This window comes from Ochotona princeps, chromosome 4, assembly GCF_030435755.1.
Source record: "Ochotona princeps isolate mOchPri1 chromosome 4, mOchPri1.hap1, whole genome shotgun sequence".
NCBI lineage: Eukaryota > Metazoa > Chordata > Mammalia > Lagomorpha > Ochotonidae > Ochotona > Ochotona princeps.
In genome coordinates this window covers 41,034,802-41,057,309 of record NC_080835.1, presented here as the reverse complement: position 1 = coordinate 41,057,309, position 22,508 = coordinate 41,034,802, and the positions used below count along the sequence as shown (strand labels likewise).

Sequence of the window (22,508 nt, the reverse complement as noted above, 5' to 3'; positions counted from 1 at the left end):
CAATAGTACAAAAAGAATCAAAAGCTTGAGTCCCACCAATGACTCAACCAATATTCAGGCTTTCAATCTTGGATAACTGTTCTATGCCTTAGTTACCAATGTAAAGTACGGGATTCGGCTATATAAAGAGTTCCCAAAATTTTACTTATCTTGCACCAGTGATTCATTTTGTTTTAAAACAAAAACAAAATGGAAACATACGCAATTAAGAACATTTTATTTTACCAAATAAAACTACTGGAAAATTAAGAAACAAAGCACATGCAATGGGATATCATCATTATTTCATAAAAATAAAAACCTTTGTAATTAAAAAAATGTGGAGACAATATCTTTATAGTTTTGTAACAGACTCATTAAAATGCTCTTCAACAAGAACTACACACCTTTCCTCCTACCAGTGAGTAAGAATCACACAGACTAGTAGATGATATTTCCAAGTTTAATATTTTGTGAAAATGGTAGCAAGTTGAAGGGGGAGTATTTCACACCTTCTGATGTAGTACTTTTTTAAGGGTTTCCTAAAAATCACATCCTTAACAAACTATCTTCATAATTTTTGCCATATCCAAGAATCCAACCATTATTGGCTAAAGGTTTTATTTGACTTCTTTCCAATATTTTCTTAAATAAAACTGTTGCAAAGGTAAATTTTATTTCACTAATTCAAAGAGAAAACTAAAGTAATTTCCATAAGAAGACAACTAGATAGTCATGGAAAGTTTGTATTTATGTAAATGATAGCTAAACACTACTGTCTCTTACGGCAGAGACAATATTCTTCCCCATCCCCTCAACAGCATTAGTACATCCTCAAGAATATTAAAGACTAATGCTAAACTGAACCCTCAATATATTAAGAAGGATTTTTTAAAAATAGAAAAGAGTAATTTTTGTCTTGGGAATTGATTTGTTGTTACATAATATTATATGCTGGCAGCACTTATAAATTTGCCTTATTCAGTTCCAAATCATTTCCACTCTCCCTGCCAAACTCTCCCTCTTTAATCTCTGAAAGAAGCAAAGAAATCAATTTACTCAAATTTTTAGTGTCACTGATTTGGGACAAATAGGTAAGACACAGCGGAAGAAGCTTAGGACGGAGCAGAAAGAACAGATGCTCCTTCAGATTTCAGTTGGCTGCGTGAGACCTTTGTCCTAAGGCCACACTGGTAAAAGAGATGGGTATCTGATTAATGATTCTATATAGTACCTTGTGGGATTTGGTCAGGATCTTCCAGATTCATTCTGCCTTTACAGACAATCTAACATAATTAGTGTGGAGTTGAAATCCACAACAAAAACAGCATAATTTTAGCTGTTATGTCCCTTGTTATTCATGAATTGCAGTAGTTTTACCTATTCTTTATAGTCCAGAAACTTTATTATTAAAGTGGTTGAAACAGGATTTAGAGCATCTATCATTACTTAAAAAGTTAATTAGATTACATAAAAGAAATAATTAGATTTGCATTTTTATCTTGGTTTTAAACTTCCACAGATCACAACAGCCTGCCTGTGGGCAATTAAAAACAGCATACAGCACAGAAATAGAGAGGAGAGAGGGTCTGTTTTTCCTGGATAATTCATGATTGAAGATAGAATTACAAAATATTTTAAGGGCTTGCTAAAGCTGGGGGCTAATCCCAGACTTCTAAGCTTTGTTTATAACCCTCATATCATTGTAAGAGAGTATCAGATTCATATTTGGTGCCAATAGACATATGAAATTACTTTCAATGGGTTTATTTGTTCCTTTTCAGAGGCTGTTGGAAAGAGATTCATTACCTGATCAATAACACACAAATAAAGGACTATTTGCTAGAGCCAAAACAGAAGCACTATAATTGCCTTTTGTTTATCAACGTGAAATACAATTAACAAAGAGATACAACCCAAGAGAGAGAGGCTTCAGAAGACTGAAAAAATCAGCTTCTTACTCCCCCCAGTCATCTCCCAAAGACAATAAACGGAAGGTCCGGCTCTTAAAATTAGAGGTCAATTAGATACTTAGTGATGAAACATATCTTCAAATATATGTATTATTATTATGCTAGCAAAAAAATTAATTAACCAGGTCAAGCGGGCCACAAAGGCTAATGTACAAAGTAATTATTTCTGATCTTTCGACAACGACTTAACATAAAAAGGTAGTCCTTTATTCTGCTCAGCAGATACCTGAAATGCTGATAGTTAATCACACTGGCAGAAAAAAAAAGGCACATTTTATCTCCTCAAAAGGTAAGGGTACATCTCAAATTATTCTGTTTAATCATTTAAGAACAATCATTTCCTTATTTATAACATTAACATCTTTCTTCTTTCTGTGCAAGAAGAAAAAAGAATACATATTTAATGTCTCATGACAGACTCACAAAATTTAGCATTAGCACTAATAAATACTTGTTTGAAATAGAAAACACTATATAAGAAAAATTCTCTAATATGCTTAAGAACAAAATGACACTTGAATGAAACTAAAAAATTTGATTTTGGGAAAAGTAAAAAAACAGCATGTTCTACAACATTTTAAAAAATAAAATTTTCAGATAAGACAAAGAGAACCTGCAAGCAATAGCATTTAGTTCACACCACCTACAGATTGAGTTTGCCATGTGATACGTGTTAAGTGCTGGAAAGCAATGAAACATTTTGGTTATAAAGAAAACAGAGAACTATTTCAAGTTTCACAATTATATTGAGTTTCAAAATTATACAAAATGTGTATTGTGAATATACAAATCACCGGACCTGGCTCAGAAGACTATATACCCACACAAAATCCCAACCAGCCAATCCATTCTTAAGAGAATGCTGGTCAGTTACTGTGAGGAGAGAATACTGCCTGTTTGGCACATGATACAAGCTCCTTGAATAACTCTAAGATTGGGGTCTAAAGTCACCCCAATCATTGCAAAATAATCCATCCCTAGAAAATCAAGTTTCTTACAATGCTATTTGAATAATGAGTCAAATTATTTTTCAATGACAAACTGCCAGATACAAAATGTCATCACTTAAATGTGCTCCTATGGATATGATATGAAAATCAAAGAAGCTGGTACATTGCACTCATAAACAATATCTTCTCTATATTGAAAACCATAAAATGATCAGATAAGCTTATATATATATATAGAGAGAGAGAGATACATGAATTAAGACATCAGATTTTATAGTTTTCTGCTTGACTTACACTGATCTTATATTAACAATTGATTAAAATTACAATAGGTAATTTTTTTTACAATTGTCCCATGGATTAAAAGTGGATTTTGTTTACCAATTGACATAACTCATGAATAAAATACTTCAAAGAATTGTCTAAGATCCTACAAAACAATTGGTGGCAGAGAAAGAATGAAATTACTGCATCAAAATCAATGTTGACAAGTGTAAGGATTCACACACTGACTCATTAGCTTTGCTTTCCACAGACTTAATAAAAATTGTGCTACATTTGTCCTAGAAATATCAAAAATGTTTAACTATTCCTGGGCCACATAATTATTTACCATACATTTTTTTAAATCACCATTTTCCCTAAAGCACAGAGGGATTTATAAATTTACCACAAATAGCCTCCTAAAGGGTCTACTAATATTATTTTATAATTATTTCAAATTATTAGTTTGAGTTTTAAGTGGTAAAAATTGACTTAACAAAAAAATATTGTGAGTCCACAAAATCAGTAGTGGTTTATCAACACAGCTTACATGCTGTGTATGTATGTCTTCTTGTTAGGAGTTAATACTACTGTTCTGTACTATATGTATACATATATTTAGAAAGTCAGATATACAGAACAGGAGAGACGGAGAGAAATATCCTCTGTCCACCAACTCACTCTCCAAGCGGCCACAACAATAGGAACTGAGCCCATCAGAAGCCAGGAGTGTGAGTCTCCCACGCGGCTGCAGGGTCCCAAGGCCTTGGGCCATCTTCGACCGCCTTCCCAGGCCACAAGTAGGGAGCTGGATGGGAAGTGGGGTCGCCAGGACCAGAACTATCACCCACATGGGATCGGGGCACGTGTAATGCAAGGACTCTACCTGCTAATTTTAAAAACCTAGTTTTCAATTTTTTCAAGCCATTGAGATTTTCACTCGTTTCCATTGTAGTAGATCCAGATTGTTTGTATATGGTTATTAAGACAAGTTATATACCTTTCCCTTTCTATTAAAACTACAAATTGGGGGAAAAATAGAACAAATTTGACTGTAAGCACTTGATCCTCCAAGACAAACAGCCAATTGTTGTGGCTTAAATCCTATTGACCCTGTTAACAAATAGGTTGCAAAACTCAAGATTTAAAACAAGCAAAAATGTCAAATTTGCTAAAATTGTCTTAGTAGTAAACATTTTCTTTTAGAAGAGAAATTTTTTTCTTTTTAAAATTGTTTTATTCATCGTTCCATTCTGAGATGTGAAAATGCCTTTTTTTAGTAACAGAAAAAGTATGAATTTTATATTTTGCTTAAAATGCATACTAAAACACAAATATAACCTTCTCATAAAATGATCATGTTGAAATTTTCCTTAACCCACTCCATTTCCAAAAAAGTCACTATAAATGACAGAATGGCAGATAGCTGTACTGTGAATGCCACAGTTGTCCAAAGACTGTGTTCCAGTATTTAACAAATTCTTCAAATGCTCTCATATTAACATGTTATGAGTGGAGAAGACACTGGGAAGCAACAACTTTGAACAGAATCAACTATAATACAAGTCTTATTTACTTCCTTGTTAAAAAAAATATATATGAATTCTTATTACCAAGGGTCCTATGTTTCGGAAATGAATGTAACTTCCATTGAGCTTCTCTACAGCTACAATAAGTGCTGATTAGCTGAAAGTTTCGTGAACATTTATACACGAGAAATATTCACAAGTTATAAAAGCAACTAAACTGCTATTAGAACACTTGGAAATTTATGTTTATCTTCTCAAGTGGAACATTTTGATGACTATCTTAAGATCACATTCTATCATTTCCTGAAAAAGACATCAATTTAATGTAGTCAAGTTATAACTATAAAATCATATGTAATCAATAAATACTAATGATATCTCATAAAAATAGTCAAAACTGCTATAGTTGTTACTCATCTGAGGTCTCCAATACAGGAAAACATCAATTAAGAAACCTCATCAATACAGATAACACTGCACTAAGAAATAAAATATATTAGAAATTAAAAAGTGGTAAAAAAGGTAGTAAAATTAGTACAAATAACTGATACAGGAATATCTTAAGAAACTTCTTACATTACTATATTACAAATAAAATCAACAGGGAGAACTAAATGATCATATTATTTAACACCTATGAGTTCTTAGAGAGGAATCTAGAGAAAAATGTAGGAAGCCACAAGCTAAAAATCTTGACCTTACCAGTAGGGGATGCACTAAAAATTTTAATAAGGGCAGAACAAGGGAACACCTGGACAGTTATTTAATTAAGGATCTCAGCATGAGTCATAAAAGAGATATCAGGATAAGAAATTATTCCAAGATTTAATTGTTACTACTGAGTGTCACAAAGCCAGAGATTCTAACTCATCTACATTTAGACTGTTTTATTTGGAAATATATGGATGTTGACCTATATTACAGGATCAAACCGTAAAAAACAGCAATAGGTTACCAAAAAAAAAAAAAAAAAAAAAAAACTTCTTATGAAGTTTGATGGAAAAAACACCAATTTAGGAAAAGATACTTCTTCAGATACCAAATCATTATTTTAAACACAGTTAAGTACTGCCTGGTCTGCTAAGTACAATTAACAAAATAACCCAGGGCTCTAAGTGCAAATTACTGCATTCATTGATAAGACAGGAAATTAAACTGATTTTATGCTAAGTAAAAACAATGCAAAGGTTGTGACATTAACTTCAAAAAAGTAATGCTATTCAGAATATTCTGGCCCATATCTTGAATTAACCATAGCAGGGAAGTAAAGGAATGACAGAGAAGAACTCCTCTCCTTCACCTCCCAGAATATTGTTAATTGTCATTTATGCATTTTTCCAATACCATAGAAAAAGGAGATTTCTAAATTGTGGTAAAATTATTTTCTTCGTTTATAGACTGTAAGCTCCTTGAAGACAAGCTACCGTTAAATTATATTTTCCCTCAGTATCTATAAGGAATTTGATTAATATTTATTTATTAAGGAACAAACTCATTATTCACAGCCTTTTTTCTCCTGATTCTTCTAATGATTGGCCTAAGCAGTGCTAACAAGTACACAAAAGTAAGTTTTCCTGTGTGATGCAATTACATGAAAAATACAAGGCAAAAAACAGTTTGTGGCAATAAAAGCAGCACCTGTATGTTACCTTGCAGCCACCAAGTTTCCACCAGATTGTATTAGGTAAATGTGAAAGGGAAAAGAAAAAAAATTAAGGTTTGTTCTATTTATGCATCACGTTGGAGAAGAATGCTCATATCACTGCTTAGTCCATATCCCTTACATCCACTTACACAACTGTGTGCAACACTCCTGAATAACTGTCCTATTTGTGTTGCTGGTAAGACAGCATTTGCAGGATTTTAAATTCTATTTTCAAGGAGGAAAGTATCTAAGAATAATCAGATGAGAGTAATAAAATACACTGACCTGGATCTGTTGCTGCAGGAGATTGATTTTGTGCTGCTGTTGCAGAAGTTGCTGCTGTTGTCTTGCAATCTATCAGAAATAAAGTTTCATTAAGTTAAAATGAAATGTTTACACCTTAGTGATTACTTCAGGTATCTCTCTTGGTGTTACAAGAATGCTTTACTGCTTCTCTATGCAAAAGAGCTCCTATAAAACAGGAAAGGCAGAATCAGAAAACTGGAAAGAAGGAAAAAAGACATTTAAACAGGTGCGTTTGCTTGAACTACAAATGAAAACCACCCCCTCCATTACATCTGTGAGTTGTTCACCTCTCTTTACTGGTCAGCTGAAAATAACAGAAATGTAGAAATTAAATCCTTACAATGACTGGAAACCTCTGGATATATTTTTCTAAAGGCTAAGTTTATGTATAAAAATAAATCTTAAAAAAGGGCAAGAAAAAGCCTAATACTGTATGTATGGTTCACCTTTGTGAAAACTTTTTTTCTTGCAAAGATTTGCACTACTTATGCACTTACAAATATTATCAAAGCAATGTCAGAAACACAATGAAAAGTCAAAAAGCTTCAGCCTTTTGTGGTAATGTTGCATGTGAAATCCAACATACTTTTAAAAGCCAACTAAACCATAATCTAAAATGTATCCTATTAAGGGAAATATGTTTATTTTGCAGTGCAGAATCCACATACAAAGTTTATATCCTCTCACTTCATCCAGCAATCAAATCCAACATATTTCTATGATATCTGATCTATAAAAAGAAAGACTAACCAGCTAACGTAAGCCCTCCAGAGGACCTGATCTGCCCCTTAAGAGGACAAACAACTTCCTTGGGATCATGGTGTTCACAGCGAAGCATGAATCAGATATCAGGCTGCCTGGTTCTCAAAGACTGACCTGTTATATACAGCTTCTTACTGAGAACACACTGTCAATGAAGGAAGCAAGAAAGAAAAGGGGCCAGAGAACACTTAGAAGGATTTGGTTTAGTAGTGTCATATAGGGAAGAGTTACAGTCTGTTCTTCCTATTTTCAAAGCCAACATTCCAGAATGAGCTATGTTAAAAATGACAATGAGTGTGGATCAGTCCCCAACTGTATATTTCCTGTGTCTTGTTGATGTTCTAACCTTGTGCAAGAAGTGTCCAAATCACATTTCATTCAGCTTAGAACAATAATACTGCAGTCCACTCCCCAATATTTCTTTCTACTCTAAATGATTATCGGATCATACTGTAAGCCATGATATTGCTCCTAACAAGGACTGTAGTTTGGGACAAAGGACGACTACTTCCCCAGTGCTTAACAGACAAAATAAGAACATAATTTAAGCAGGTTAGAATAGTTCTGTCTGCTTATTCCTACTCAAATCAGAAATGGACAACTCACTCTGCAGCTCCAGGTTCAGAAACTGGAATCTCTGAATATTTATTTCCTCTTAGTAAACCAGCGAAACACCACTAGGCATTTAATATTGATGGTCCCTCCTAAATGATAAAGTGCTGCATAGAAATGCATCCAAAACACCACACTGCAATTACTATCATCCACTCTAAACGTATGGGTTTGACACAGTGAAGTATGGTACATAAGCACCATGTGGCTCAAATTCTGAATTTTATTTGCCAATCGGTTGAGCTACATGCTCGCTTCATTGAGCATGACAACCTAGTTTTAAGTGTCATTTAATTTTCATTTTGAAATATAATTACAAAGTGTTCACTGTAAGATATCACTCGTCTGCAAATGTGTCAAGATTAATTTGTGCTAGCTTATTCACAAGTGTCAATAGTTAATTACTGTGTCATCTCTGGATGGCTAAATGACATTCTAACTTCTGATTTTTTACAGTGTTCCTTTATGTTATTTTCCATTAGGGGCTGAGTCCATATTCCTACATGTGGGCAAATATTCAAGCATATAAAATACCAGACGTCACAACTCATTAAAATCAACAGAGCATATATTGCTCTATATACCCCTATAAAATATATTTAACTGAAAAGATAATTCCAGTAATAATGTCAGATTCCTAAAAACTGCACATTAATTTGGATCTGTCTAATCTAAAGCATCAGGAACTACTCTATAGGATTACTGTTGTTAGATTAATGTACTCTTACGAGACAAGAAAAACCTTGGGGAGAGTGATTCAATTTTTAAAGATCCATATTTAATTGTAGCTGTTTTTCCTTGCTCTCAATTCTAAGTCATTAAAATCTAATTCTTTAAGAAACCAGGTGCTAATTTGTTTCCAATGATTTACCTGTGTAATAAATAGTGATGCTCACATAATTTATCATTGACCCAGGACAACTAATGCGAGTGGAAGGAGGTGGAATATTAACAATTGCCCTGGAAAACAAGCAGAAGGCAGGGCTATTGGGTGAAAATCAAGATCTATGGCTTCTTTAACTTTAAAGCCAGAGGAAAAAAATGGGCCAATGTGTTTAAAGATCCCCAAAGTTTTTCGAGAACAGACCTGCCTTTTAAAGTATGAGCAAAGCTAGGGCCAGGCAGAAGTCACTCCCAGTGAAGGCAAGAATACACACTATGCTTATGTGAGAAAATATCTCCTGATAATTAACCAAGCTCCTTAAACAAGCTACCATTTCAGTTACACCCAGCCTGCAGGGATGCCTTTCTTTTTCGTCCACATAGCTCAATGTTCTTGAAGACTCTGGATTTCTAGAAAAACCTCTTTTATTCTTCCTCATTCCTTCCTGTTTCCTTCTTTCCTTCCTTCATTCCTTCCTTCCTTCCTTTCTTTCTTCCTTCCTTTCTTTTGCTTGTTTTAAATATTCCTGTGTACATTTATTTTTATTTATTTATTTTTAGGAAAGCTCTCAACAAATAAGCCCATCAGTGTGACTGGTCACTAGGCCTGACGCATTCTGAATCTCCAGTTTGTCAGCTCCTTTAATGGGGCTCACCTGTTCTTGCTGTTGGCGAGCAAGATCCATTTGTTGCCGTTGTTTCTCAATTTGTGAGGCTGCCAGTTTTTTCTGTTCGTCATGTGCTGCCAGGAGCTGCTCCCGTAAACTGATGAGCTGGGTGATCATGGTGGAGAGCTGCCGTTCTTTTTCAGCCAGGCTCTCAGGTGTACCTAAAAGGAAAGAGAGGAGAGGCCTCACAAGCTGGAGGAACATCTGCATGTCAAGGAAAGGGGCAGAATTTAGAGAGGGGTGATCTTAAGACAGCTGAAGATCTGGGACAATGACTGTGGGCCACTGGCAGTGCAGGACCACCACACAGTAGTTTTCACTGGTAGAATAAATGCTAGAATTCCTGCCAACAGAAAACACCACCACCAATATAATTCCACTCATTCCTCCTTCTTTATCAAAATAAAATGGGCAAAATTTTCTATCCCATTCTCTCCTTTTTCACCATTTTCCCTCCTACCCAATCCACCACAAATCAGATTCAGCTACAGGATCTATGATTTTTAACCACAAAGATCAGAAACTGTGCATTATGATAATATTCTATATTTACCTTATCTTCAATGACTAACAGTATCTAAGCTATACTATATGTTTAATAAATGTTATTTAATGATTTTTTATGACTGTCCTCAAAACTTTTCTATTGTGCTAAGATTTGTCTCTGAAGTTCAGAAGTCAAAAATCCAACTCTTGGCTATAGAGTGAGTTCTACAGAGAGAATAAAAACAACCTCAGTTAAGAAAGAGTCGAACATGATTTTTATTTTTTCTTAGGATCAAGCTAATGTTCTCAAGTTCATCCTTAGAAGCAACCATGTTGCTTGGGGGAGGGAGGAAGAAAGGACTCCTCACCCCTTTGTCACCTGTCATTCTTCGAAAGGGGAGGGGAAGAAACACATTCAAGGTTGAAAAGGTTATACATAAGGATATGCTGTTTAATGAATATAGTGTCACTGAACATTTACGATATGCACTAATGGTGCTGAACAGTCTTTTTTTTTATGAACAAATTGCACAGCTCTCCTAAGTAAAGGGCGCAGAATCCTTTTGTGAATCTAAATTAGAGCATTTTACCACAGCATAAGATAAGAATTTCAATCCACTGTATTTGAGCCACACAGGTTTCATTATGAAGAAATGATCTATGATTTGAAAGCTTTTCAGAAACACGCCACCAGCTGTCAAAGGGGAAAAAGATTGCCGATTGCTGTGTATGTGGAAGGGGAAACTTTATGAAACCCTCCTTATTCTTGCTTCAAAAAAAAAAAGAGCCAGAGCTATCTAACAAACTAAAAATATTTGAATTATTAGTGGCCCTATGTCTTGAGTGGCTCCATGGAGAAGAGGCGCCTTCAGAGGATACTGGCTGGCACTTGCCTGTGTTTGATTCACACAAGACGAAGCTGACGTCCACAGAAAGGGTGCCACATTTAGGACTACCTCGGGATTCCTAATGTGAGCTCAAGTCCTTAATGAAAGCCTCTGTGTCCCTTGAAGAATCTCTGAGCTAAAAGGATGCCTAACATTAAAATTAAAAGGGAGAGAGAAATAGTGATATGTGAAGATACTGGTTACACTTATAAGGAAACTAACACTGTATCAAGACTAGTGACCAGCTATTCTCTCTAAATCTTGGTATTGCTTAAAAGAAAATCAGCTTTTATTTTGGCAATAGGAATTTTAGCATGGGGAAAAAGAAGAACTTGACGCAGAAACATTAAAACGTAACGTGCAGACTCTAGACAGGCTATTTTCAAAGACACAAAAACCTCAAAAAATATATATTTAAATATATACAGAAATGAGAAGGTACAAAATTAGAAAGTAGGAAAGGTAGATTTGTTTGTTCATTTCATTTTAAGGACAAGAACTACTTTCTGAATGGCAACTGTTATGTTTGGTACTACCACAAGAACTGTTGATACTACAGTAAATAAAAGTGGATTTAGTCCCTACCCTTGGGCAGTCATGATCCAAAGCTGAAGGACATCCCTTAGTCATGTCATCACACATATAAACGTGCTCCACAGTTAAATGATTACAAACCAGAAAAGACGTTGGAGGAAGCTTAACCATGTTCAGGAGGATTCTCAACTTTGAGGATAACATATTAAGAGGAGGATGCTGAGGAGTTAATGAGACAAAAGCTGGAAGATTCGATCAAGGGCTTTCTATAAAATATGAAATGTTGCCAGGCCAAAGAACCACAACTGAAAAAAGCAAGTTGCTAGAGGCTGGTTGGTTGTTAAGGAACTTTGTAGAAGGAATAGGGAGGAAAGGTTCAGTGTGTTTTAGAAATTAAAAAAAAAAAAAAAAGATTAAATTTGAGAAAGGAAAACTTGAGCAGAATATCTGATGAAACTACAGAGGCAGGAAAAAAACAAACCACTCAGTCCCTTCCAGACAATTATTTGACAACCCTCACATTGTTTTAAGAATGATCCAACATCACTAAAGTATTTTAGGTAAGACATAATGTCGTTCTAACTACAGGGTAAACAGACTGGAACATTACGAGACAAACTGGATATGGGTACATTTTATTACATATATTTATGGCAAAATATGCTACTTTGCATGTATTTTCTTACTAAACATTTACACATGAGGTGATTAACAGACAGTTTATTGAATAATGGACTCATTAAGAAACTAAAATTCTTTGTTAACATGAGAAAGAACTTTCACAGGAAGTTTGAATCAAGGGCCAAAGAGTTCAATCTACTAGTAGACATTCAAGTGAAGTTTGGAAAATGGTCTCATCTTCCATTTTAAACAAAGTCATTTTTAATAAATTTCAGTTTATACCACATTGTCCCGTGCACACAAAACAGGGAAGTGGAGGATCATGTTAATAGGTATGTATGCCTAAATTTACAGAATAGCATCATTTAATTGAATCTCCTCACAAATCATCGTGACATTCAAATTGATTAATTACGACTATTCAGTGACAAATAAGTTTTTCATTAGATTTAGAAAATGCAAGTTTAAGAAAAACTCAGTACAGAAATCGGTATTTTTAAATTGAACATGTAGGATTCATATGCTAATAAGGCTGTCACTACCTTTTTCTTAAATTTGAGAAGTTCATATATTTTTGAATGATTATAAGTGGCAAAACAACGGAAATAGGAGTAAAATAATCTAAACTACTTTAGTTAAAAAAAAATCATAAAACATTTAAAATATCTCCTGAATGGAGAATTATATAATCATATAGTCTTTGGAGTCAAATTAAAAAGAAATAAATTTACACTAAACAATAATGTAAGTTCCCTGAATGTGAGTGAATATGTGGTCATTTTTTGTTCTGTATATTGTATTTGAATTTTTTCACATCTAATGATTTTAATTTGGGGATTTAGCATCTGTAGTGCTTTTGATTTTTTTTAAACTCTGTTTTAATTAACTGTATTTACGCTGGTATACTAAAAATATCATCATCTGAATCCCACCAACCAACCAATCTGCAAATACTAGTTATCTCATCTCAAAAAAAAGAATACTAGTTATATTAAAACATGAAATTTTGCCAAGGTCAAGAAACTAGAATTGCCAGAATGACGGAAATAGACAACCTGTGGGACATAGTAGGGCAACCTAAACACAGCCAAGTTATGTGAACGCTCTTTTGAATTAACTCTGGAAAACAGACTCCTAAATCACATTTTCAAGTGTGATCAGAATCCACTGGGAACCTGCGCAGGCCAGCAGAGGTCATCAGTAGCTGCCTCACATTGTGTTTCACGACCTTCAGGCTATCTTCAAAGTGATTCTTTAAAAAGCATAGTGGGAAAGCAGCCTCTTCTGCCTCCCACACAAAAACAGAGGTAGTTTATGATGCCGCAAAGAGGAAACCAGCGAAAGCGCTGCTGCACGCAGTCTCTGCAAGTCAGCGTGCCTGCTTTTATCCAATATCACACACAGTGTGTGCCTGAAGCTCCACTATAAACTGTCTGTTCCCACCCCAAAGACGGTAGTGCAGCAGGGTTTTTTTTTTTCTTTTTTCTTTTTTTTTTTTTTTGTTACATGGGGTCGTCTTTACCCCCAAATCGCATCTGTCTTGAGTTTCTCTCAGATTAGTCAGGTGGATCAGTGTTCCCTAGGGCCTGCTCCAGCTGAAGTATTTTAATTTGACTAAACACCTGATTTATTTTATCTCTCCGATGAGAAAGGCAGTTTGTCTTAATAGAGCCTGTCAGCCCACAGCCCCATTCACAGCAATTTACAGGCAGCCAGGGACGCTGGAGAGAAGAGCGCCGTGATTCTGTATTTTATCCTCCTCCAGAAAGCACCTAAAAGCAGCTATTCACTGCTACTGCATGTGGCATTTTAGAACTGAATTAGCTTTTTATTCAAGTAACTACACTTGTTGTGAATAGCTTATCTGTAAAATTGCTACATTCACTACTGATTTTATTAACCTTTGGCTCTATCACAAAATGGTCTTCAGTTAGGAAAGACCTTTAAAATTGACACATTTCTTTCTTAGGGGCCTTTATTCTAGTGACTTTGGATTTACTGAATTTGATCCATTGAATTCTTTACCAGTTGTACTTAAAATTTTCAGTCTCAATAGGAAGTCAATAGTGCATAAATAAAGAAACATGTTCAAAATGTAAATATGATGGCAATTTTCCCCATCACAAGTTTTCAAATATCATCTTTTATTGTAACACTTTCAAAATCAGTCCTCTAGCCTTTTTTGGAGGGTCATAATCTGAAAAAAATTGAAAAAAAATCAACTACACATTTTTTGTAACTTTACAAACTATAGCTACCTATATCCCCAGGACTAAACCCACAGGGAAAACTTAGTTGATGAGAATTTAGATAAGATGAATAGGGTTATTCTCTTTTTGATGTATTGTGAAAAAATAAAATTAAATACCAAATTTAAAACTTACTTTAAAGTCTGTTCTTACGTCAGTTCACAAAAGTGAGAGTTACCATATACCAGTTAATTCGGCTCAAAAGTTTGAAATTAGTACTTCTAGACTCAAGACTGGGCATCACAAAGTGCTGAGGACTCCACGGGGGACAACGCAGGCAATTTGTAGACCACTAGAGCAAGATTGTTCCTCACCTTCTTTACATTATCCTCATGTGTAGAACTTTCACCAGCTAAAAAGTTCAAATAGGTCATTTCTTTAATAGCTGTCCTCTAAAAGTGTGTTACTGCTGAAAGATGATAACCTAACTTTTCTAATGAGAAGATCTAGAAAAAAGCACAGCAATGGAAGGAGAGACACAGAAAACTCACAGGATACATGGACTACTAGATTAAATGTTATGAATTTCTCTGTATTTTCTAATGAAATGAAGGGCAATAGTATTAAAAGAGAATGTTTATTTTATACTAACGCAAACTAATAACGAACAAATGACATTATCTGCAAACATGCCCAAAGAAATTTAAACAAAACTTATACCTAAGTATTCTCCTTTATTGAATTCTTAGAGAATCTGTTTTAACTAAGCTGGCAGGACTCAACAATGAAATTTAAAGGAGTCTGGTTAACTAAGATTTGGCTGTGACCAGAGGCTTGGGGAGCTTAACAGTACCTCACGACTAGAGTTCTGGGGTGAGACACACTATTCCACGTATTAATTCCAGGAAGATTAAAACACTTAATGTTAATTTCAAAGCAACCCAACCAAGGAATTCAGCCAACAATCCAGAAAAATCTAAAAGAAGTTGAAAAGAGTATCCTCTTCAGCATCAGTGCCTCCCTGGTCAGTCCTAATTTTTAATAGACATTATTTGAGAAGAAAGTCAGAACAGTGCTAGTCATAAAAGAGAGCTACGTTTGATCTTTTCTACCCAGAGATAATGAGGTTAAACTCCCATTTCTTACCCCGCCGCCTCGCCACACATCACATGGACTATGATGTCTTTACTTCACAAGCTCAGTCCATCATATAGCACTGCCCTTTTTTTGATACAGCCTTCTTTTAAAGGTCACAACATAGGACAGCAAAAAGTCAACAAAAAATAAACAGGGTAAGCTGAAGAAGCTAACATACATCAGAAGGTCCCTTGATAAAAGTTACTTTGTGGTGACTGCCTGAGAAAGGCAACCCTGTCCCAGTGCCCCGGCAGCTAATTTGAGTTCTGAATCCAACAGCAGTTTAAAAAGCTCTCTACTCTAAAGGGCCCCAGTGCATCATAAAGATAAAGGATTTCAGTACAAAACCACCACAAAGACCTCTATTATCTTATCAGTCTTTGGTTACAACAGCTGAACCAATATGACTAAATTCTAAATGACTTTTTTTTTCCAAAACAGCGGAATACTGGAATTTCTTTGTTTCTCATCAATCAGCTATTGTCATCGCTCCCATATGCTACTGTCCACTCCTTAGTAAATAAAAAGCTCAATAAATGCAGCAACTGTGACCTCAGGAATTACTTAGGAACTACTATACAGGAAGAATGCCTCATGGGTTGGGGATACAGACTTTTCATCTCTCACACTAAATGGATGAGAACTTTCTGAAAATCTAAACAACTAGCATGTACAATGCGATTAAAATCAATTGCATACAAACAAGAATAACTAGGTACTCCTTATACTAAAATCAAACTCTCCTGTCTTCCAGGGACAGCCACCTCTCCTTCAGCTTCCCCTCCTCTTGGCTGCAAGAAGGAGTCTATTCCTGCAGCCACTGCAGTCTATTCATGTTGCAGATCCTAAGAGAAGCAGAACAATCCATGGAATTCTGCCATCAGGGCTCCCTACTTCACAGCTGGGCCTTTGACCCATTGTGCTTTATTATCCCATCCTTTTTGGTGCCGGAAATGAAGGTATCCTGAAACATCTCTCCTTCAGTACAAGACAGATCCCCTTTTGCAGTAGTGTTTTCTATGGATAACAATCAGTCAATTGCTAAATCCTCATATCCTACAGATAAAAATAATACTCTATTGTCTCTCAGAGATTTGGAATTCCTTGATCCTCTTTGCATGGAAAATAAAACAATGTATCTCAATATTGCCACTGAGTATGGCAAGACTTCCCTTGAAGCCCCATCGGAGTTTGGAGAAAGGAAAGAAAGGAGTAAGAAAAAAAAATCTATTACTAAGAGATTTTTACGAATTATCTTGTTAAATCATCACCCTTTTTAAAAGCTACACTGTTACTTTCAACTCTGATTAAAAAAACAAACCTTTGAGAGACAAAACAACTTAACATCTGACTGTATTTGACTTTGAGTCCTTTAAATGCTGATTCGAGGAAATCTAATAGTCTAAGGGAAAGGTACCTTCCTTCAACATGCCAGATTTAGAATACAGAGTCGAGAAATTTCTGAAAGTTAGAGGCAAAGTATTGAGTCACCTTGAATTACAATGTCATCTAAGGCTTAGAAATACACACCAAAAAGCTGAAAAAACAATAATAGTGGAAATACAACAATTGTTTAAAACAGCAGAAACATACAAATTCTCAGTAAATCTTTGCTTACAAAATAAAAAAGTTTAAAAACTCTCACCAAACATGCAACCAAAGGGATAAGTATGTTGAACTTTGATATCTTATAGATGTAAAAATAGATCTTGATATTAAATAACATGCCTGAAATTAGCAGCATGCAGGCAGACAGGATCCTCTCTTTTTTTGTATGCTTATTCGCTAAGCCTTCTCTCCCCAAAGCAGCACATGGCCTCCTGTTTCTGAGCCCAAGCACAACAATTATGCAGACCATGCCATTCTCTGGCATTCTCCGACATTCTCCAACATTCCAGATACAATATTTACAACACCCAGGAAAGTCTGAAAAATATACTCAAATATTTGCACGAGTCAAATATACTGCTGCCATGGGTGTAGTGAGTCTGTAGGCTGAAACAGTTAAGTGTTAGCCAAGAGGAAGTTACATGGAGAGATTTAGGAAATAAGTTTCGAAAGGGCTAAGAAACCTGCCAGACAGAACTCAGGTTTGGGCCAACTGCCTATACAAACACCATGTACTGTGCCCATTTCTAAGATACATTTACAGTTTACCTAGTGTAAATGAGGGGGATTTCTGACACAGCAGAAACTGTAATGTAATTTTATTATATTTATTTTTATTATTATTTACATTATAATTGCATTATATTACAATAATAATATCTTAAACTTACTTGGTAATTGCTTTGTACTCAGAAGATATATATATATATATATATATATATATGCAGAGACAGGGAGACAGAGGGAAGTGAATATTCACACATGTGTGTATATTGAAGAATATAAATATGGACACATACAATGAATACCCACATATACATTATGAGAAATGCACACATATATGTACATATACATGTATTCCTTACAATTGTCCTGAGAAATAGATCGTATTCTTATCCCCATTTTAAAGATGAAGATACTAAACCATAAAAAGTTTAAAAAAAGAAAACTTCCCCAAATCCCAAGATATCAAATCATACATGTAAGATTCAGAGTCAGTGTAGCCACAGACTGTATCCTCTCAACTTGCACAACCAATGCAAAATGTGGCTGGTACATGTTCTAGCTTTTCAAACAGTTCACTTAACAAAGTAGCCAGAGATTTCCTTATACTATTTATGCCAGCGTGTTTTCTTGAAATGTAATGTTCCCTTCAGTCCTTTGTCCTATAAAATGGCCATGAGCGGGCCCGGCACGAAAGCCTAGTGGCTAAAGTCCTCCCCTTGCTCGCTCCAGGATCACATATGCACACCAGTTCTAATCCTCGTGACCCCGCTTCCCATCCAGCTCCCTGCTTGTGGCCTGGGAAAGCAATCAAGGCCGGCCCAAAATCTTCGGACCCTGCACCCGCGTGGGAGACCCAGAGGAGGCTTCTGGCTCCTGACTTTGGATCGGCTTAGCTCTGGCCATTGTGGCCACTTAGGGAGTGAATTAATGGATGGGAGATCTTCCTCTGTCTCTCCTCCTCTCTCTGTATATCTGACTTTCCAATTTAAAAAATAAATAAATCTTTAATAAACAAATAAATAAAACAGCCATGAGCACAAAAGCAGCGGATCCTCATGGGGAATCACAAGCACTGACCACTGTTTGCAGGCATCTCTTATTTGCTTTCTCCCTATTACACTCATCCCTTTTCTCTCATTATGATTTTGTTTCCTCAAAGTTCTACTGGTTTGGTGCTAATAAAGCCTGTCTATGTTCTTTCGTTTGATTCCGCTGGACCTTACATGTGTATCTGGACTCTCAAATAGCAGAATTCTGGTTTTCCCCACAAGACTGGTTGGCGAGGTCCCCTGGATTTGGGGATCCCTTTTGGCTCTTCCAAAATTTCCAGACTCTGGGACTAATATCATGAAATACATATCTGTTGTCAATGATTTGATTAGCAATCAATAAATAGATGGCACAGCCCAGCCATTAATTTATTCTTATTTATTTTATCTTTATGTTGTTTGTAGCTATCAGGATACCCCAACGAGCACTGCTATTTCAAGTTTTAAGACTCCAAAGAGCTGTGTTTAAAAAAAAATTAGCAGGAGGGTGGAATTCGAAAAAAATTAGCAGGAGGGTGGAACTGGAAGCAGAGCTGGGACTAGAAGCTACATATTCCCATATGGCACCCTGAGTACATGGAACACAGCAGGTGATGGCTCAACTCCCTGTCTCTCTGCTACACATGGAGCAGATTCATGTTGCATTATTCAGCCTGGCCCAGCTCCAGCTTGTGCCAGCACAATCTTGGAGAGTCCATTTGCATATTTTTCAGGTTTAAATACCTAACTGACATATTTGGTAACATTTTTTTCTTGTTTTTTTTTTTTTTTAATCAGCATTATTTTCTAGGATAGTTTTGTAGGTATAGGGAGTCCTCTCTCTCCTCATCCCCCCTACTCTTTTTGCCAATATTATTACAATAATATTGTTTCAGCAACAGTCCCAAGTCCATCATTTTGCTATTTCTAAGTATAGGCAAAGGTAGAAAATCCAGTATCATATAGTCAAGGCATATTTAATAGCTTCATTGGAAGTCGTCCTTTTATTCTGGAGTAGGGATACATATTGCAATGTATCTTGACTTCCCAGTATGCTAGTCTCCATAGTTCATCTACAAAAAAATATGTATTTACATACTTACATATATATATATATATACATTTGTTGTGTATTTTGCAGAAATGTTTTTTTATATCAGAGAGAACATGATATTTGTCCTTTTGGTAGTGGTTTATTTCATTGAGCATAACAGTCTCTTGTTGGAACCATTTTGTTGAGAATCATAATATTAAAGACTATCTCATCTATAGTTAGAATAACTACAATTTAAAATTATTTAAAATCTTGTGAACACAAATGAAGTCTGATAGCAAAGGAAATGAATCCATATGAACTGATTGGAAAATTCTCTACTCAGAAAACACTACATCTAGAAATTCAATTTTGAATTATATGCAAAAAGGTCAAATAGTTCTTGAACATAAATTATAATTTAGAAGAGAACAAGTAGCATGCAGTAAGGAATTATATGAGAATTTATACAGGAAAATTACATTATTTTTTACGATGGTTATTCTAATGGCGGTAAGATGAAACCCCTACTGTAGCTTTTATTTACACTTTCCCAAAGTAATTGTAAGCATTTTTTCATATACTTGTGACTATTTCTATTTCATCCCTTGAGAAATGTTATTTATGCACTTTATCAATTTCTTGACTAGGCTACATGGCTGTTGCTTAGTTTCTTAAGGTTTTTATATATTTTGGATGTTAATCCTTTATCAGTTGCATGGTTGGCAAATATATTCTGTCATTCTACTGGTTGCCTCTTCATGTGGCTGATTGTTTTCTTTGCTAGGCATAAACTATTTAGCTTGCTGTAACACCATGTCTATTTTTGCTTTTGCTGCTTTCATTGTATTGAAGTAAGTTCCTTCTGTACTCAGTAGTTTGCTTTAGGCTTTTAAAAATTGGTATTTTACCAAATACTTTTTTCACCTATTGAGATCATAAGTTTTACTCTTCAAATTCTGAATTTTGAATGTGATGTATCACACTTGTTCATTGGCATATGGTGAACTTTTCCGGCATCCCTAGTATCTTTCTCTGGTTATGGAATTATAGATGATGCTGATATCATCTCTTTCAATTGCTGAATAGTTTAAGATGAACAGGGATTGGATTTTCATTAGATGTGTTATATTTCAGTAGTGAAGTCATCCAGTACTTTGATTTTTGTTGTTATTAGGAAATCTTTAATGCTGATTCAATCTCTAATGATGGATTTAGGTTTTCTATGTATTCGTGCCTCAATTTTGGTGAACATATGTCCAGAACTCTACCCATTTCTCCCAGACTTTGCAATTCATTGATATACAGCTATTTGTAATAATCCTAGATTACTTTCATTTTATTGGTTAACATCTCCTTTAATCTCAGACTTCAATTTGGATCTCTTTCACTTTTTGGCTATTGAGTTAATGATTCATTAATATTACCTATTTTTTTTAAATCCAGCTCTTCATTTCACTGATCTTCTGTATGTCTCTGTTTCAATTCATTTATTTATCCTATAATTTTAATTATTATTTATTTCCTCTGCTAATTTGGGGCTTACTTTGTTCTTGCATTTGTTGATCTTTGATATGCACTGTAGATCATTTAACTTCGTATCTTTCAAGTTTCTTGATATAGGCACTAATTGCTATAAATTCCCCCCTTAACATTCCTTTCCTTATGTCTCATAAGTTTCAATATTTTGTTTTATCATCTTCACTTATTTTATACCTACAAGTTTAAACCAAAGTTAAAATTTTAATTTCTTAGCCGAGTAACATTTAGCTGGCTACCCATATCTAGAATAGTTCTAGACATACGGTAAGAAATATAATTGTTGTGAAATATTCCTTCACCCAGACTAGGACATGTCTTAAATGCAAGAAGGTTCTCTTGATAATTAAAGCAAAGACAATAGCAGGTATATAAGAATATATGGGTACCCAAGTTGTAGCTTTTTCTCACTTACTGTAAGTTTCTGTGTGATATTATAGATACAGAACCTTATAATTGATAAATAAAATCACTAAAACAATTTGACACAAATTTTGTAGTTGGAAGGATTGAAATATGATGGTATATAGATAGTATATTAGCGCCGATATTTCTCATTTTAGAAAATATAACTTATAATTTAACAAAAAAAACACAAAAAATCATGTGAAAGAGAACTTCAGCAAGTAAATTACACTGAGTTATTGCTACTTTTAATTTTGATATTAGGCACATGTTCTTTTTTTAATAAGGAAATGGAAACCCAAAAGACAATAAAAATATTACATTTGCTTCTGAAGTATGGAAGGTTAGTGGGTTATACATAATTAAGCATTAATGAAATTAAGTACTTATTTTCTAGGGAAAAAGTAAAATGTCTCATGGAGATAAAAACCAGTAAAACAAATTTTCTTCAAGAGAAAATTCAATCAAATATGTGGAAATCTAGACAACATCTAATGCTTCAACAAAAACCATAAAGTGAACTGGCTTTGTATAAAACATGGATAAAAAAGGATTTTTTCCCTCATTCTACAAGACAGAATTAGAAATCTACACACCAATATTCATTCCATAAATTATGCCTAATCTCTATGAAGCAAAGAAAGGCTTACTCAATTCTTGTTAACATAAATAATTTCTAAATTATCTGAGTAGAAACATGAAAGAATATAACTTATCACACTACAACTGAGCTAAACCTGTGTCTAATTATATTTACAAGTTTATAAAGAGATGTTTCCAAGAATAACTTAAAAAGGACAAATGGCAGATATTATGTGTAGTATTGAAAAGTCCACCTAGAATGCCCATCTTCCATATCAGAATGTGTGTACACATAGATTGATCCCTGGCTCCTGATTTCAGCCTGGCCCAGCCCCAGCTGTTAAAATTTGGGAGTGAACCAGCAGACAGGAGATTCATTCTC

General features: G+C 34.8%; 1 protein-coding gene across 23 annotated transcripts in view; it reads right to left on the bottom strand.

The window, feature by feature from the left end:
* The window catches only part of SOX6 (SRY-box transcription factor 6), a 595,708-nt gene that overhangs the window by 191,706 nt on the left and 381,494 nt on the right, over positions 1-22,508 (bottom strand). For all 23 annotated transcript variants that reach the window (XM_058663306.1, XM_058663317.1, XM_058663314.1 and 20 more), the window contains 2 exons: positions 9,559-9,731; positions 6,626-6,694 (listed from right to left, as the gene is read on the bottom strand). In XM_058663306.1, coding sequence (XP_058519289.1) covers positions 6,626-6,694; positions 9,559-9,731 — 242 coding nt within the window. The remainder of the gene's footprint in view (positions 1-6,625; positions 6,695-9,558; positions 9,732-22,508) is intronic.